Consider the following 18,337-nt stretch of genomic DNA (forward strand, 5'->3'; position numbering starts at 1 on the left):
GGATGATTACGGCGTTCAAAAGGCATTTTGATCAATACAAAGCTGAAGATTTGGTATTTAATAATATCTTCTGAGTTGCAAAATGTTGATGCTGCACCTGTAACCAGACTTCAGCCGGGGAGAGATTATGTGTTCATTCATGTGTGTGTGTGTGTGTGTGTGTGTGTGTGTGTGTGTGTGTGTGTGTGTGTGTGTGTGTGTGTATGTGTATGTGTGTGTGTGTGTGTGTGTGTGTATGTGTATGTGTGTGTGTGTGTGTGTGTGTGTGTGTGTGTATGTGTGTGTGTGTGTGTGTGTGTGTGTGTGTGTGTGTGTGTGTGTGTGTGCACGGCTAATCTCTAATTCTGCTGCAAACTGCACAATATTTTGGGAGCCCAGTGACAGCGTCATGTTCAAGGACTCCCGTGGTTATCGGTGACTCACGCTTTCTCAGAACATCTGCTAACGGCTAATGGAACTAGCAGTGTAAACACTGCCGAGTACATCTCAGCTGTTGCTATTTGGCTAAATGCTAACGGCTAATGGAATTACCACTGCACACACTGCCGAGTACATCTCAACTGTTGCTGTTTGGCTAAAGGCTAACGGCTAATGGAACTACGACTGCAACACAAGATCTGCACACTGGAGGAGCAGCTATTTGACGATGGAAAAGCCACAGCTATGATGTCCATCCTTCCTTTTCTAACCCCTATTTTTGCTAGCATGTGCAAGTAAGCGAGCTCCTTCTGGCTCAAGCTAAATGTTACCCTCACGATGAGGTATGCGCCCGCTGTGCGTCATCATTTCTGGGAAGAGAGGCTGTGGAGGGCCAATTAGACACAAACACACTGAGCACTTTCAGCATTGATCAATCAAGTCCTTTAGCCACTGTGTGGAATAGACACTGTATTCCACTGTTTCCGTACATTTGCCTCGAATAAATTGTTTACAAAGACAACAATACAAATGGTGATCAATACTACTTACCAACCTGCCTCCGCTTGATTATGTTCCCCTCAAATAAGCTGTTGACCTGCCAAATATAAACAATATACGAGGAGTACTGTGCAATGTGGCCCGCCTCCCCTTCTCTTGGACTGAATTTTATTGACAGTGTGATTTAGTTTCACACCACACGACCAAACAGGGGAAACAAGTATAGCAAGCGGCCATTTTTTCAGAGGCAGGGTCGTTATCGTGCATCATCGGCGGTGACAGACTGGGACCAGGTCTGGTTTGCCCCCCCGGTGCAGGGCCATACATTATGGGATAATGTGTGACTGCAGGCTGAACTCGAGTTGGGAGAAAGAGTGTGTGGACGGACCTACCTCGCCCCCAGTGCATGCTGGGATTAAACGCCTTATGCAACACAGAACAAGGTGAAACACATGCTTCTTCGGGCGATGTAGAAAATAAACACAACGGGCCCCGTCAACGCTGTTTTATGCATCGTGGTCGGCCGGTGGCCGCGCACCGGCGTCACGCCCATAACCTCAAGGAAGAACATTCCATCAGCGGCTTATTGCCGTAATAAAGCCGCCACCTGCTGCGGCATAAGGATGCTGGCTTTGGGTTTGTTTGGAGGCGGCGGCGACTTTACAATGCACCATTAGTCGCACTCAGCGTCTTTGCGCTGCTTAATTGCATTTGAAGACGTGGAAGTAGTTATATTTGCCAACAGGATGATATATTACGCTTCATGCTTGTGTTTATTCCGTCAACTTTCAGGGATCAAAGACAATCAAATAGTAAATTGTACACAATGTACAGTCTTGATTTGCCCTATTTAGCCTTTATAACCAATATACAGACGTGTAGTAAATGGTGTACCACAGACTACGATGCAGCTGTAAGATGTATGTGTCGGAGTAGCAGGTGAACCAGAGGAAACACCTGAGGTTACAGGCAGTCGGTGGGTGAGGACGGTTTAAACAGCCACAGCTGGGGGCAGCAACAAGCTGCCAGGGCAACATGGTGCCCGCGGTGCCTTTGTGGGCTGGAGCCCAGATAACATGATGCCAGTGGGGTCCGACGGGCGAGCAGCTTAGTGTGTGAGATAGAGAGCTGGAGACGGATGTGAGCGGGCCACAGAGCGGAGACTGAGAGTCTCCTGTTCATAAGATAACACAAAGCTCCCGGTCCCTTCGCTGCAGGGCAATAGAGAGGGGTTAGAGTGCAGCGTGGCCTCCGGAGGGCTCCTAACAAGAGATAAGAGGAGGCCTCCCGTCAGCGTCTGCTCCGAGCTGCAGAGACACGCAGGTAATTATCGCCGCTGTCGATCGCCGAAGCCGAGAACAGCCGGCTCCCCTCACGCTCCGACCGAGGCGGCTCCTAACGACGTCACGGCACGGGGCGCTCACCTCGCCGGTCAGGAGGAGGCCTTCTTTTCGGGCAGATGGCGCCGTGGCTGTTATTAAGGATAACAGCGGAGCGCCGGGAGCCGAGAGAGCCAGTTGTTAAATGGGCGAGAACATCTGCTTCCCGGTGTTGCAGCACATTTCTGAGCCGGATTATTCATAGTACACGTTCTGGGTATTGTGTCTCCAGAACTGAGCTGTTCATGTTCCGGTTCGTCAGTCACAGGTATTAGTTTGACTCTATTTGCATTCAGAACAAGCATTATTTAGGATGATATCATCCCAGAAAGGAGCGCTCAGCGGAGTGCAGATCTCCATCCAGGTGTGCATCCTGTGATTTAATGAATACAACCCACAGCTGGCTGACCCCGTCTAGACATTAATGGGCCGTGAGGCCTTGTAAAAAACAAGAGGTGATGTATGCAAACAATGGGCTTGGATTCGTAGTATAAGACGCGTCAAACCAACTCGACAAAAATGAAATGAAATCGGAAAACTGTTTCCGGAAAAGTGTGGCGCTTTCAAAGAAGTGACTTGGATTAACCGCCTGTCAATCAAACCCTTGCAGAAGCCGGTCGGGAGAGGGGTAAGAAAGGTCTTCGCTGCCGTTCTTTGCTCATCTTCCTCTGGAGAAGTGCTCTGCAGTGCTGATGCAAGAGAGGCTGACCACGCAGAAAAGAAGCAAAGTTGTTTGTCCGTTTATTTCTTGCAAGAAAGGATGGAAACATGGAACAGCTACGTGAGGCAAGATGTCTTCAACATAGGAAAAAGTCACCGGCATATTTCTACATATAGAGGAACACTAGTAGAACTAAACTCTTCTGAACCAGGTGAAGACGTCGCAGCAGGAGGCTGAGGACGAGTGAAGACAGCGGTTCAGTCCTGGAGAGACTCAGCTCTAGCTCCGCCTCTAACGGGATTATTCGTGAGCAGTTTATTGATGTCGCTCCTTCTGCGCCTCACTCACCCTCAGACAGACTGCCTTACAGTTTACTTCCTCAGCGTTTGTGTGCGAGGCACCACACGTCCAATCCTAATAATGAAAACAGAACAAACACCGTACACCGTTCTCCTTTTGATGCTTCGATTCTTTTCTTTTTCCCGCTGTTCCCCCAGAGGCCGTTTCCATGTCCACCTGTCTGATGGAGGCTGAACGTGTTGAGTGATGTTGAACTGAATGTGAATGCAGGTTGTTGTTGTTGTTGTCACATCCATTACAGCCTCCTGCAATATTTTGCAGTCAACAATTCACGATGAAAACAGTCATCTAGGTTTATTCAGAACAATAAAATAAAAAGCTCTGCTTGCTTTCAGGCAGGTTATTTTAAGAATATTCCTTTCTGATTCTTTCTACCCAACACTCTGACTCCACTGTGTGCATTAAAATACTGTATTCTACTACTGTGAGCAGGTTACTGTCATCAATATGTTCTGCACAACATTAATTGTGTGACTGCAGGCTATATATATATATATATATGTCATTATTAATCCAATGTATCCTCATTCAACGGATGGCTCAAACAGGACTTTGGCCCAGGAGACCGTTGTTCGGGTCCCGCTCTAAACATCGTGACGTGACTTGTTTGTCACTCGCTAGTCGCGTGAGTCGTACGTCACCTGGTAGTCACGTTATTTTTGTTTTCTCACGAAAATGTGCGTGTTTTGCAACCATTCGCGTCTGTGCATTGACTTTGCATGCAATAATAATTCGCAGCGCTTTTGGTGTGAGCGCAGCGTAACTTCCTGTATAGTCTGCTTACATTTTGGGGACACTCGCCGTCCCTGATGTGTCCAAACCCGACGCTAGAGGTCTGACCCGTCTTGGCCCGGACTTAAACGAGGGGAAAAGAGGCGGGATGCAGCATCCAAACACTCGAATCCAACGCAAACGGATGAGTCTGCTTCAGAACGTGTCTCACCTGCACCTGAGGGAGAAATACAAATAAAAAAGACGACGCTCTGAGCTGCGCTTCATCTCTCTCACTCCCTGTTTCCTTCTTCTGCTGCATTCAAGTTTGACCTCATTCCATTTAAACCAGCACTCACATGTCTAATGCACACACCACCACGCTGCATTGCATTGTGGGTCTGCACCGCTCAGGACAGCAGGGTTCTTAAGGGACGAGAGAGAGAGAGAGAGAGACAGACAGAGGGTTGGATGTGTTGCAGGTGTTTGTGTTAAAGATGATCTTACAGTCACAAACAGCTCCGTTGTTTGTTTCCTCTCACCTAAAACCTTTGAGCAAGGCACATCAAGTGAGGATTGATGCAAAGGAAAAGTCTTGTGGGAATCAGTTTGCGGGGAATGTCGATGTAAAAATACCCTGAGATTGTTGGTGGCTGCCTTTGTTGGATCGTGATCCCTTTTAAAAAATAAAATAAAACACAGCGTGCAAGTGACATAAGCAGCTGAGGGAGGGAATCGTGTCTGTGAGCTGAGATTAGTCGTGTAACCTGACCTCATGCAACCCAAATAAAAGATGGTTTTGCTCCTGCAGAAAAGACAACGTACGACACATGACTTGCCTTGTGGTCTCAACAACGTTGTCGTGATGATGTCATTATTGCCCTAAAAATGTAGCAAATACGTTGTGTACTGTGTCACATTACTGTGTGGTATTACTAGTCCAGAGCCTTGGAAAAACATTCAACCTTAATTATCAAAACAATTCTTCTCAAAACCGTAAAGTGATACACAAGATTTTCTTTTTTAATTCACAAAAACGAACATTTCAAAGAGCCGAAAGGAGCCGAAGATGCAGCTGGACGGTGAAACGCCATTTCCGCTGAAGAGAAATAACTCTTTAAGATGAAATGCACTCAACAGGATCGATAAATGATAAACAAAATGTACGTGCAACAAATTTGGAAATTTCTATCTCTGTCACTTTTAGATTCTGGGATTGAAAGTCTCGATTGATGCTTCCAACGTTCTGAGGCAATCGGGAGGCAGTAAGTCATTTGCCAACAATGCACGAGTGCGAAATGCAGTTTTGCGGCACTGATGAACTTGAACGATTTGAACTGTCTGTCACAATTATTCAGCAAACAAAAATGAATCCAATTTAATGTATTATTGTGATTAATACTAACGCAGTGATGTTTGGTAACGCTCTCATGAACCTTTGGCTCCACTCCGCAGTCGGTGAGGTCGAATCATTTGCTGTGTTTCACGTGTCAGGAGGCATATTTGTTTTCTTCGAAGACTTCCAGAAATACGGAGAGAATATATTTTGGTCGGACCAAATATTGGTTTTGGAAGGATGGAAGCCGGTCGTATCTCAAGTGGGACATTATTGGTTCTGGACATATATTCTGGAGTAATATTTCATTTCTCGGAGGAAAATATGTCGCCTTCTCTGGGTGATTACGAGCGAATAAAGGTTAAACTGGGATTTGTTTGTGTGGAGGAGCGAGAGCTGGGGAGTAACATACATAATTCAGCTCATATGCGAATATTCAAGATGTATATTCAGTGATGCAGTGAGATGCACAGCTGACTGTGTCCGTTAATGAGATCCCAGCTGAGGCCGAGGCGCCCAACAACACAACACATTTGTCTGCATGCGCGCCCTCGCATGTTGATTTGTACTTATTTTTTCCATTTTGTTTTTGGTTAAAAACTAAACACAACTTCAAGATTAATTTCTCCAAAATGTGTCCTCAGCTGACAGGAGATTCAGATTTTTGGAAATAATCTCAGATGAAGAAAACTGAAATTAAAGAGATTTGAAGTTTCATATTTATCAACCCAATATCTTCTTCTTAAGAGAAAGAAAACAACCTAAGGAAATCTTAGGTATAGTGGTCAAAATGAAACAATACTAGCGTTATGTCATAACGCTAGTATTGTTATATCAAAAACAGGACTTTCACCTAGGAGGCAGCTGTTCTTGTCCCGTGTGAGACTACAGCGTTCATCTTTCACAAGTTGTTGGTCACGTGACTCTTTTGCTGTGTTTGTTGTCATTTCAGTCGATAATCACGTGAGTTGCTAACTGGCTACTCACCTGAGTCGCTAGCTGGCTAGTCACGTGAGTCACTCGCTGGCTAGTCACATGAGTCATTAGCTGGCTAGTCACATGAGTCATTAGCTGGCTAGTCACGTGAGTCGGTTGCTGGCTAGTCACGCGAGACGTTAGCTGGCTAGTCACGCGAGTCGTTAGCTGGCTAGTCACGCGAGTCGCTAGCTGACTAGTCACGCGAGTCGCTAGCTGACTAGTCACGCGAGTCGCTAGCTGACTAGTCACGCGAGTCGTTAGCTGGCTAGTCACGCGAGTCGTTAGATGGCTAGTCACGCGAGTCGTTAGCTGGCTAGTCACGCGAGTCGTTAGCTGGCTAGTCACGCGAGTCGCTAGCTGGCTAGTCACGCGAGTCGCTAGCTGACTAGTCACGCGTGTCGTTAGCTGACTAGTCACACAAGTCGTTAGCTGGCTAGTCACGCGAGTCGTTAGATGGCTAGTCACGCGAGTCGTTTGATGGCTAGTCACGCGAGTCGTTAGCTGACTAGTCACACAAGTCGTTAGCTGGCTAGTCACGTGAGTCGTTAGCTGACTAGTCACACAAGTCGTTAGCTGGCTAGTCACGTGAGTCGTTAGCTGACTAGTCACACAAGTCGTTAGCTGGCTAGTCACGCGAGTCGAGAATCACATTTGTCGTTAACTCGTCACGTAAATTTTAAACTTGCTATTCATGTGAGTCGTTAAATGATCTTTGCTTCCTGCACTGTTCCGGCTCTCCAGCAACATGCCGCCTCGTGTGATGTCAGTGTGAGACTTCTCCTTGAGCCAGACCCTTTCTGTACTGTTACAGCATAAGTAGACAGTAACAAATCGCCCCGATAGTTTCATGTTGCAGCCGGTGAGCAGCGCTCTCGATCAATACTGGACCGACCTCAGAGTATTAGTCAGTTAGAAACAACAACGTGGAAAATAGGGATGGATGAAACATACTGAAGTTACCCTTTAAGACCTTCAGATTAAGTGCTCAGATTGACATTTATATAACTTTTATGAATGAAACAGAGAAGCAGCTGAGGGAGACCTAACCTCTCAAAGAAATATGTTTATATATAGAGTGTCAAGGTTTGGGGTTTGAAGGAATGTGTGAAAACACAACATCTTGCTTTGAATATATATACATATTTATAATAATAATAATGACACTGATAATAATTAATACATATAATAAAGTTATCAAAAAATATACAGTGTATTACTTGTCACATAATAATTGGCTGAAATGTTTTATTTATATTGATGAATCTGCTGGCAAACCCTCAATGTAAAAGTCAGCAGGCTCAGTGATAATAATGTAAATAACTTAATAGCCAGTTGAAATTGAAATGAAAGCTTGTTTATGATCTGTGTGTGACTGCAGGAGGGAAAGTGTTGAAGAGACAGAAAGGGAAGGAGGACACAGGAAATAGATTGCATGAGAGGAGAGAGAGAAGAGATAAAGAGCATGAAAGCAAAAGGCCAGAGACAAGGAAGTTAATGGGATGGATCCAGAAACCCCAGCAGTATCTGCTGCTCTCTCTCTCACACGCGATGCGATCATAATGCATTATATCCATATTGTATGTATTTGCTGCGATGCCGCTGCAGCCTTCCTGCACGCCACCGCCTCAGGAACACGCCGCTGCCCTTTCCTTCGTCTTCTTCGTTCTCTTGTTTCATTTCATAGGAAGTAAGAAGCATGAATAATCCTACAGGTTGAGACACGTCTCATGGGGATTACCTTGTAACTTGTTTCTTTGTTTAGGCGATGAGGCGAAACACACACATCTTCAGTATCTGTGCAATAAATTCAAAATATTTGTAATGTGATGATGTAGGGAAAATATATTAAAAAGTGTTTTCCCAGGCATGAAAAAAAACTCCAGCTGGAACTCTTTTCTGCCTTTTTATGACTCATTCCTGCGGCAGAAGAAACGGTCCTCTTTTTAGTCTGAAATAACAAAATATCAAAGTCCTTCTGAGTCTTTTTTCTTTTCCAGAACTCAAACATGTTGAGAGCCCTGCAGCTGCTAACGTTTAAACTCTTTTTCAGTTATTTTGGCTGCATGATGTTTTTCCACCAGTCTCATGAAACAACAGGAAAACAGCCTCTAAGTAATCTGGTGATCCACCCCACCGCCTCTGATTGTCTGGATGTGATTGCCTCTCTTCCTCTCCTCGTCATCATCAGGCAGCTTCATCATCACAGAAGCTGCTTTGCTTTTATTTCTACTACGTATCTTTAGCAAAGATTATCAAAGGGCTTCATCGGGTGCAGAACAACTGGAGATATTGTCATGATGATGATGATGATGATGATGATGACATTTTTAGCCTCGTTATAAGATTTTTTATTTCTTACCATTAACTGCTTGAGTATTATTTTGTATGGTTTGCACGGTCATGGAAAACTTGGACAAGTCATGGAGTTTTAAAATGGTTATTTCCAGACCTGGAAAAGTCCTGGAAAAAATTAAATCCCAAAAGTTTAGTAAAAGTCATGTAAATGTGTTATATTCATGTGTTCATGTAAATGTGTTATATTCATGTGTTCATGTAAATGTGTTATATTCATGTGTTCATGACGTTCATCTACGCTGAGTTTGAAATAATGAATATGCTTTTAAAAGAAAGACTCAGAATATAAGCAGGCATACATACAGGCATCTATATAAATGATTATTCTTTTAATCAAACTATTGTCTCATTCATTTGAGTCATTTAAGGTTTACTGTATGCTTTGTGTTCTCATTGTTAGTTTAAATACTACATTTACTCACTTCTTACTGTTTACACCCAGATTTCACTAAATATTTGCTCATGAAAATGTGGTTTAAAGTCATGGGACATTGGTCAGACTGTGTATGAACCCTGTGTTAGAGGCGCCAAAACAGGATTACTTGGTGCTTTAATCGGCGTATTTATGCAGTCATGAGACGGGACTGACATGCCATGAAATAGCCTTTTTTTCTTCTCCTAATTTCTTCAATTGGCCTTCAGTTTCTCCCATTCTTTAGTTGATCCGGTCCAATAAAGGCCCCAATCAGTACATATCAACCTTTACACATTGGAATCACATGAGTTCACCCTGCTCACGCTCGACTGTGCTCAATGTATTTACTGAAGTAAAGTGGTCTGCAAGTTAAGTTTGGCCATCGTCAGACCGTAAAATGATGGGAGACGTTAAACAAAATCAGTTCCCTCCCGTTGTAGAGAAACTCTACTCTTTCTACAAAGGTGCACTATTAGTCTGTGGGTTGTTGTTACGGCACCGAACAATACTAAAAGAAAAACTCTGGAGCTCTCGAGGACTCCTTTTTGATCTCATCATGCTGTACATTGACTTTTCTGAAAAAATACATACAATAAACACAAGCATTGGGATTAATTTGGGGGTCCTACGATGACTCAAACACAGGGAAAAGGAGGTCTAGACCCCCTAGGGGTTCAAGGGTTTGTATTAAATGGTTGCCCTTCGAAGGAAAACCAGAATGTCACCTCCATTAAATATTGAGTCCGTGTCGTCTGTGTCCGTCTCTCTCAGGTCAGGAGCGCATCAGCATCGACTCCAAGTACGAGCAGGAGGGCAAGGTCCAGTTCGTGATCGACGCCGTGTACGCCATGGCCCACGCGCTGCACAACATGCAGAGGGACCTGTGTCCGGAGAACTCCGGCATCTGCCCCGACATGGACCTGGCCGGAGGGAAGAAGCTGCTCAAGTACATCCGCAGCGTCAGCTTCAACGGTGAGCCGGGACGGCCGGTCCGGTCCTTCTGCGGGACATTAAAGCACTCGTGTTTCCTATATATATATATATATATATATATATATATATATATATATATATATATATATATGCCAGTGAATCTTCGAGACGAGAGCAGCTTTCGGACGCAATCAATTCTAAATCTACCAAAGTAGCCAACCGACGCCGAGCATAAAAACTGCTGCTCGTAAAAGCGTCTGGATTGTCTGGTGAAATTGCCTCCGCACCACGGTCTTAAGGGTTTTTATCTTCCATCGTAGCCGTGCTCTCCGCCGGGCCGTGTACAGGGTTGTTTTCTTCTCTGTTTTTAATGTGCTGTTCCTGTTTGGTCCCACAATGCAACTCGTGTCTTGCACTGAAAGAATCGTCATCGGTTTGAAGACCGACGGATCGAAGCTGCTTTCTCCTGAAGGCCCTGAAGGGCCCCGTCAGGTTATAGACTCTCTGGATTAGAAACACACGCTCAAGCGTTGTCGTTTGATTCCAACGCACTTCTACTAAACATCGTCCTTTCTACTGCACTCGGTTATTATGTTGCAGATTCAGATTATTAATACAAAAATGTAGTCAATGAATAAGTTATAGATTGAGCAATAGAATAGAAAGTAGCTGCAACATTAGTGATAACACATCAATTATTATCCAATAATTACATGGAGTGCTAATACCTTTGTATTTTTACTCAAGTAAATTGTTTGATGCATCTGGCTCCTTAATCATGGAGTCACTTTGTGCGTCACAGATGATCCTAAAAGAAAGCTCAGTGTAAAAGCTTCCTGGAAGCGTTGAGCCGTGTGAGCGAGGCGGTGTGAGAGGCGTTCATGTAGAATCGGTGTAGCCGGTCTCCTCGACTCTGTAAGGAACCTCTCGGGTCTGTGACGGTGATGACAGCAGCTTTAAGCCGCCGGTCTCTCGGCCTCATTAAAGTCGCTCCAGTGATTCCAACACATCGATCGTACAGAAACCGCTGTAGCGTTTTATCTGATCCCTGATCAGTTTCAGGGATATAAAAATGTATATTTCCATAACTTGGGGAGCTCTCTCTCGAGTCATATTTATGCTTTATCTTAATATTTATGTTAAAAAAATGTAAAATGGACTTATTACAATATGGTCTTGTAAGGCTTTGTAGTTTTTTTGTTGCTATGTCACATCAGTGTCTCTGGGATCGATTCATGGGAGTACGAGGACTTGGAGAGTGAGGAAGACCTCCTGATGAAGAGTTCAGCCCCCAGTTTTGGGGGCGCTGGGGCTCATAATTACACAACGTTATTTAAAACAATGTTACTGTAAACAACGCCACATAAAGCATGAGGTCTTTCGCGCGGGACAAGCAGCAGTCTCCTGGGTAGAAGTCCTTTGTTTGCCCCTAACCTCGTGAAAGTAGAATATATGTATTAAATATGTCGTGGTGCATTAATCAAACGTACCACGAGGAGGTAATCCTGACGGAAGAGACACAGAATCCACTGAGCAGTAAAGGAACTTCTTCTGAAAGTGTGTTTGTGAACAGGTGCTGTAAAGTGAGATGATGTATAGCCTTGGTCCTGGAGGGGCAATCATTAAGACTTTTATTGCCCCATAGCCCAAAATGACTGCTCTCTGAAGTCGGTCATTAAGTCGCTGTCTGACTGCGCCAGGTGGTGAGACTTTCTCTTTCCAAACATACTTTCCATTCAGAACACTGTTTTGGAACAAAAACCGCCCGAGGAGCTCCATCGCCCTGCTCCTCTCTCCAAACGTCCAATAATGGAAGACCAAGCTCCTTAACGAGCGAGCGGTCGGCCTTCGAAGACGTTTCCTTCTGCAGCCAAAATGCAAATGAAAGGCAGAGTTATTATACGAGTATTGTTGCAGCGTGGCGTTATTGTTGAGCTGAAGGGTGGAGGGTTGGTGTGTTTGTCCAACGCCCCAAAAGGAGAATCAAGCTCCGGTACGTATCATTTGTGTTGCCCGACACATTGTGAAAGCATCTTTCCTCGGCACGGTTAAGAGATGAGATTTAACACGCATTGCAAGCTGTTGCAGCTAAAGCACGATTACACGTTTAATGGTTGCGTTAAGATACTCGCAGCCCTTTGGTTGCGAGGCGGGAGCTGCTGTCTGCAGGGCGGGGACAGGGGGCTTCACCAACCCTCCACTTGGGGGCGGTGCTGGGCGGCGAGGGAGGCGGCGCCTCGTGTCTCACGCTGTAAAAAGTAATGGCCTCCTTGTGTCTTGTGGTAACTAACCCTCCTCTTGACCCGCCCCCCAACACTCCACATCACACAACAGTGGCTATTACAACTTGTTTCATCTTGGGCCCCATTTAGGGCCCGAACCCTTCTAATGGGCTTCATCCATGTACACATTAATACAACAGACATGCATATTAATGTGGACAGAACTGTGCACCTTTATGACCCATGGTGCAGGTAAAAGTTACTATACTGCAGGAAAAACAGAACTTCAGGATGAGGAATTATTTATATTTTTCATTGTTTTTTTCAATAATAAGTTGGATGGATTTTTGTGGAGCCTCTAAACTGTTTTAAGGAACATTTAGAATGTTTCCACAGTTGGTTTGTCACCTTCAACATTGGAAGAAGGGAAGCGTGTTCTTTGCTGCTTCAGAGTTCAGAGTCCACCTTTAAACTTCGGGAACAAACGCGTGAGTCGCTCTCCGCTAGCCGGTTAGCATCGTAGCTCGGCCAATGTTTGCGTAGGGATACAGCCAATCAGAATTAGAGTAGGGGCGGGTCTTTCCATCCAGACACACGGCCTGTCATCCTGTTATTATTATATGTATATTTATTTTATTTAAGTTACACCAGATAATCATAGATAGTATTATAGGTATTAAAAGTCTCATTTAATTTGCGATGTATTTATTAATTGTTGCAAGAATTAAATGACACATTTACTTTTAGTATGCGTTCAGTTATTTTCAACTCTTGTATAGTAATACGTAGTAATAGATAATATAATTTATTTCAACACATTTAGCACCTTTTTGTGAACATAATTATGATTTACTTGCAGCTGTAGTATTATTATTATTCAGACTTGGCGTGGTGGAATAGTTGTAATGCACGAGACAGAGTCTCAGGAATCTGCCCCTGCAGAGAAATACCTTTTATCAGGTAATTAGCGAAGCCGCCAGAGTGCTAATTTAAAATGAAAGTGGCGGCTGAACTGCTCACTCTTCGTTTATCGGAGTCTTCATAATCACCAGGAGGAAGCGGCTCCTGGATGACTTCCTAACAGTGTGGTTCAGCCAGATCTTAATCAATTAGAAATAATCAAAAGAAATAAAAATGATCCACGCAACAAGTAAAACTCTCAGTTTTCCACGAGAGGCTGGGGCTTCCTTCCCGTATTGAAACCCTCGTGAGTTAAATACCGACTGAGGAACAAACCCGTGTTCTGTGGGCGTCGCCTGTGGGCGTCGCCTGTGGGCGTCGCCTGTGGGCGTCGCCTGTGGCAGCTATTAACCGAGTATTGATCTCCAGCAGCCGTCTGGCGTGGAGAGGAATTCATAATGGAGCGGCTCTGAAGCTCTGCTCCTCTTTCAGAGCCTCTCTGGCATCAGCTGTCAATCAACCTGCTGTTGGACTCACAGAGAGGGCGGGGCCACAGCGGCCATGTTGTCCATGAAGGAGAACAGACGGAGAAAGAGCTCGACCACGAGACTCTTCTTCCTCTTCTTCACCTTCTTCTTCACCTCTTTCTCCTTCTTCCTCCTCTTCTTAAGGCCATGACTGTTGTCCTGCTTCCTCTTCTTCCTCTTCTTCACCTTCTTCTTCACCTCTTTCTCTTTCTTCCTCCTCTTCTTCATGCCAATCATATTGTCCTTCCTCTTCTTCACCTTCTTCTTAACCTCTTTCTCCTTCTTCCTCTCCTTCGTGCCAATCATTCTCTTCTTCCTCTTCTCCTTCTCCTTCTCCTTCTTCTACTTCTTCTTCTTCTTCTTCTTCTTCTTCTTCTTCTTCTTCTTCTTCTTCTTCTTCTTCACCTCTTTCTCCTTTTTCATCTTCTTCTTTCTACTCCTCGTCCTTCTTCTTTGTCTCCTCCTTCTCCACCTCCTCATCTACTTTGATGTTCCCTGCTTCTCCACCTCCTTCTTCTTCCTCTTCTTCTTCTTTTTCTTCTTCTACTGAAGAAAGCACAACTGTTTAGGTACACCTTAGCAGCTCTTCTTCTTCTACTTCATCTTCGTCTTCCTCTCTTTTTCTCCACCTTCTTCTTCTCCAGCTACTGAGAATTCTTCCTAAATAAATCTCCAACGTTTATGAAAATAAAATGCCACCATTTGATGTCGTGGTAGAAGAAACAGACTTCTTGGGCAGCACGTTTTCACTCTTATGTAACTGCAGTCAATGGAAATAATGGACAGCATTTCTTCTTCTTCTTCTTCTTCTTCTTCTTCTTCTTCTTCTTCTTCTTCTTCTTCTTCTTCTTCTTCTTCTTCTTCTTCTTCTTCTTCTTCTTCTTCTTCTTCTCCTCCTCCCCCGACACCATCACACATAGGCGCTGCCTCTACCTGCATTTACTGCACACATGACCCCATTACTGCTTTCCACTTCAGATACAGACAACCACTCTAAAAAGCACCTTCATCGTCATCTTCAGCAGCAGATGTGAAATGTGTCACCTGAAGAGAGAAAAGAAGAAAAACACACGTCTGTATTGAAATGTGTTGGATTGAGATGAAAGAGCAGAAGCCAGATAAGTGCTCCTCATCCTGGATGTCCGGGTCCTGGATGAGTGAGATCCGGGTTGGATATTGGATATTGAATATTGGATATTGGCTTGCCATCAGAGGACTGGATGAAGCTTCATCTTTTTGAGATAGATCCTTTACAGCAGCGAGGAGGAGCCGGTGATCGGGTTCTGGAGCCGCTCGTAAAATGATCACGCCCCATAAATACAAAACACACATTCATAAAACCACACATTCATAAAAACACACATTCATAAAAACACACGACTCGTGAAAGAAACATCTCGTGAAGTCCGTCCTCTGGTAAGAAGCACATCATAATCAAAACCAACCCCAAAAATAATAAGCACATTCCTCGTCTCCCCGTTAAATCTGTTGTTGCAGCCGGGAAAATAGACGCCGGCTGCAAATGAGAAGCTGCTTCCGTCTGAAATCGATGACCTTTAACATTTTAAATCTCAAACACTTGTTTGTATGCACATTTTCAATGCATGTTTCCTGTTTTTATGTGTGTTTCCTGTCTATGGGTGAAGCAGAAACAGACTGAGGGAATACATGATGCCGTCAGCTCGATCTGATACAACCTTTAAGGCCACCAGACTCCATTGACAAAAGCAGAACAGAGGAGACGCGTAGTTAAACTACTGTTTTTGTCAAAGGAGTCTGGTGCCTTCGAGGGAATCACAAATAACGGCTTAAGTTCCCCAAAAGAAAAGGAGCTGTCTAACGGCCATAATGCTGTGACAATATTCTAAATATAGCGTGAACTGAAAGTGCTATTGTCTGTTTCACCCGCATCCCAAAATACGCTTTTCCACAACCATTCCCAACTGCTTTTACGGAGATAAGCCACGCCCTCTTTCAGGCGCCAGTAACATTCGCGACGCGTTTGTTGTGAACGCAGCATAACGCCTCGCCGTGCACGCTCACGTGCACGCTCACGTGAGCAATGCGTCACGCGGGGAAAGAGCCGGCTGAGGCTGGAGGACGAGAGCGTTGAACACAGGTGTGAAAACCACTTAAAGGTCAATCGAAGGCATGAAACAAAATAAAGAAAGAAAGTGAAATGTAAGTAAAGTGTAGAATAAAGAAGAAGAGCTGCAGCTGCTCAGGAGGTTCAGACGTCACAGAGAAACAGATGTGAAGACGGAAGCTGCAGAGTTTCCTGCCAAAACTGTTATTTTTGACCTGAGAAAAATTCTCTTTTCATGTTTTCATTTTGAAGAGAGGAAGCTGCTATCTCTCCTCCCCTCTCTCTCTCTCTCTCTCTCTCTCTCTCTCTCTCTCTCTTCCTCTTTTCACCACATTTCTATTTCCCTCCCTCTATCTCCCTCCCTCTCTTTCTCCCTACATTAATACAGACTTGACAGAGGACTCCTGGCCCACAAAGTGAATAGGGCAGGCAGCGAAAGAACAGAGGAATCAGGGAGAGAGAGAGGGAGAGGGAGAGGGGTGAAAGAGAGAGAGAGGGAAGAGAGAGAGAGAGGGGGGGCTGAAAGAGAGAGAGAGGGAAGAGAGAGAGAGAGAGAGAGGGGGGTGAAAGAGAGAGAGGGAGAGAGACAACCCGTCCTGCCAGAGGAGTCTCAGAGGAAGTGCCAAAAACAACCTAATGTCAGGTGTGTGTGTGTGTGTGTGTGTGTGTGTGTGTGTGTGTGTGTGTGTGTGTGTGTGTGTGTGTGTCCGTCCTATACGTTCCTTCAGAGCTTTAAACTTCACTTCTTTTAAAGCGACCACCGTTCCTCCTGAGATGGGTTACGGGTTGAGACTCTGATGGAGAGAACAAATCAGAACAGAGGATGAGGAGCTGATGATCCATCCATCATCCATCCTCTCTTCTTTTGTTTCTTCCATCCATCATCTTTCTTTCTTCCCTCCTTCCAACTATCCATCCATCATCCGTCCATCCTTCCTTCCTTTATTTCTTCTTCCATCCATCTTCATTTCTTCCATCCCTCATCCTCCTTCTTTCTCTTCTTCAAAGATCAGTTTGAGGGTTCAGAATGGAGTCGTGTTTCGAGTTGGGAGTAATGGAGTGTCCTCACAAAGATAGAAGGACAGAAATGTGTGTGTGTGTGTGTGTGTGTGTGTGTGTGTGTGTGTGTGTGTGTGTGTGTGTGTGTGTGTGTGTGTGTGTGTGTGAGATTCAAACCGTCTAAATTCAGTCCTTTAACCGTTTAATAATCTACGTGGTCGTTAGAGAGCAGGCCGGTCGATCGGCGTATTGATCGATCGGGTGATCGGGTCATTCAACGGGTCATTGATCGGGTGATCGGGTCATTGATCGGTTCTGATTGGCTCTGTTGACCTCCACAGGAAGTGCCGGGACGTCCGTGACCTTCAACCGTAACGGCGACGCCCCCGGGCGCTACGACCTGTTCCAGTACCAGCGGAGCAACGTCAGCGGGCCGGGCTACCGCGTGATCGGCCAGTGGACCGAGACGCTGCTGCTCAACGTGAGTCCGACTGCTCTTCACCTAGACTGCTCGTCTCTCCTTGAATAGCATTTTAGAGAATAAGCACATTTATTTCTGGCAATTTTTTTATTTTTCTCTGAGTTTTACCGCTTTCTTCAGTCACTCTTGTCTCATCTCAGTCCCACTGAAGACGTTCTCACAGAAACGAGACGACACCTACATTCATTGTTTGTTTGTTTGTTTTGTTCATCTCTGTAAACGATAACCCAGAAAAAACATTTGCACATTCATCAAAAATACAATAATTGTATGTTTTTATACTGCGTACAGATCAGCGGAACCGCAGTGTGTCAATAACGTTTTTTCAATTTATTGATGATTTGCGGCAGAATTTCCAAATATTTTGTTTCTAAATCAAGTTTTCAACCACACATGCTCTGATTCAAGAAAAAAAACATAGATTTTCCCAAATGTATTAGAAAATGATGTAAATGACCAAAAATCTACCTTTAAATAGACATATAAATAATAATATTATATTATTATAATATATATATTCTAACATGTATATATTCTAATATATATATACATATATATATATTTATTATAGAAAATACGATATTAATATACATATATATTAAAATATATATAAAAAACATATATATTTATATATATATATTTAAAAAAAATATATATATATATATTTATTATAGAATATATGATATTAAAATATATATATATATATATTAAAATATATTATTTAAAAAAAAAAATATATAATACGTTACATTTGGTAATTACTGCAGTTTTAAAGGCAAACAGAGCAAACATTCCTCCCAGCAGATGTAAATAATCTGCATCCATCTTTGTTAATAAAACATGTTCCTCTCCCCGTCATGTGTTGTTATCCGAGCCGGGCCGGCATCCCGCCGGAGGACGATCATGCCGGTTCACACCGCAGCCGGCCGTCCTCACAGCCTCCTAATTGGAGGACAGAGAGTCAGAGGAGATTATCTGATAGTGTGAGAGGTTTACAAATGTATTAGGCCGTTTGATCCGACTCGGCACGACGGAGCCGAGCGGACCACACCGCAGGAGAGTGATCACCGGGGCCA

The 18,337-nt window shown here is 44.2% G+C and overlaps 1 protein-coding gene across 1 annotated transcript in view; it reads left to right on the plus strand.

Annotated features, from left to right (window-relative positions):
* Positions 1-18,337, plus strand: part of grm7 (glutamate metabotropic receptor 7) — a gene marked incomplete at both ends in the record, with an annotated part of 210,728 nt that overhangs the window by 132,881 nt on the left and 59,510 nt on the right. The window contains 2 exons of the mRNA XM_079217911.1: positions 9,885-10,085; positions 17,122-17,261. Of these exons, the coding sequence (XP_079074037.1) occupies positions 9,885-10,085; positions 17,122-17,261 (341 nt within the window). The remainder of the gene's footprint in view (positions 1-9,884; positions 10,086-17,121; positions 17,262-18,337) is intronic.

This window comes from Taurulus bubalis (assembly GCF_910589615.1).
Source record: "Taurulus bubalis genome assembly, chromosome: 5".
Classification (NCBI taxonomy): Eukaryota; Metazoa; Chordata; class Actinopteri; order Perciformes; family Cottidae; genus Taurulus; species Taurulus bubalis.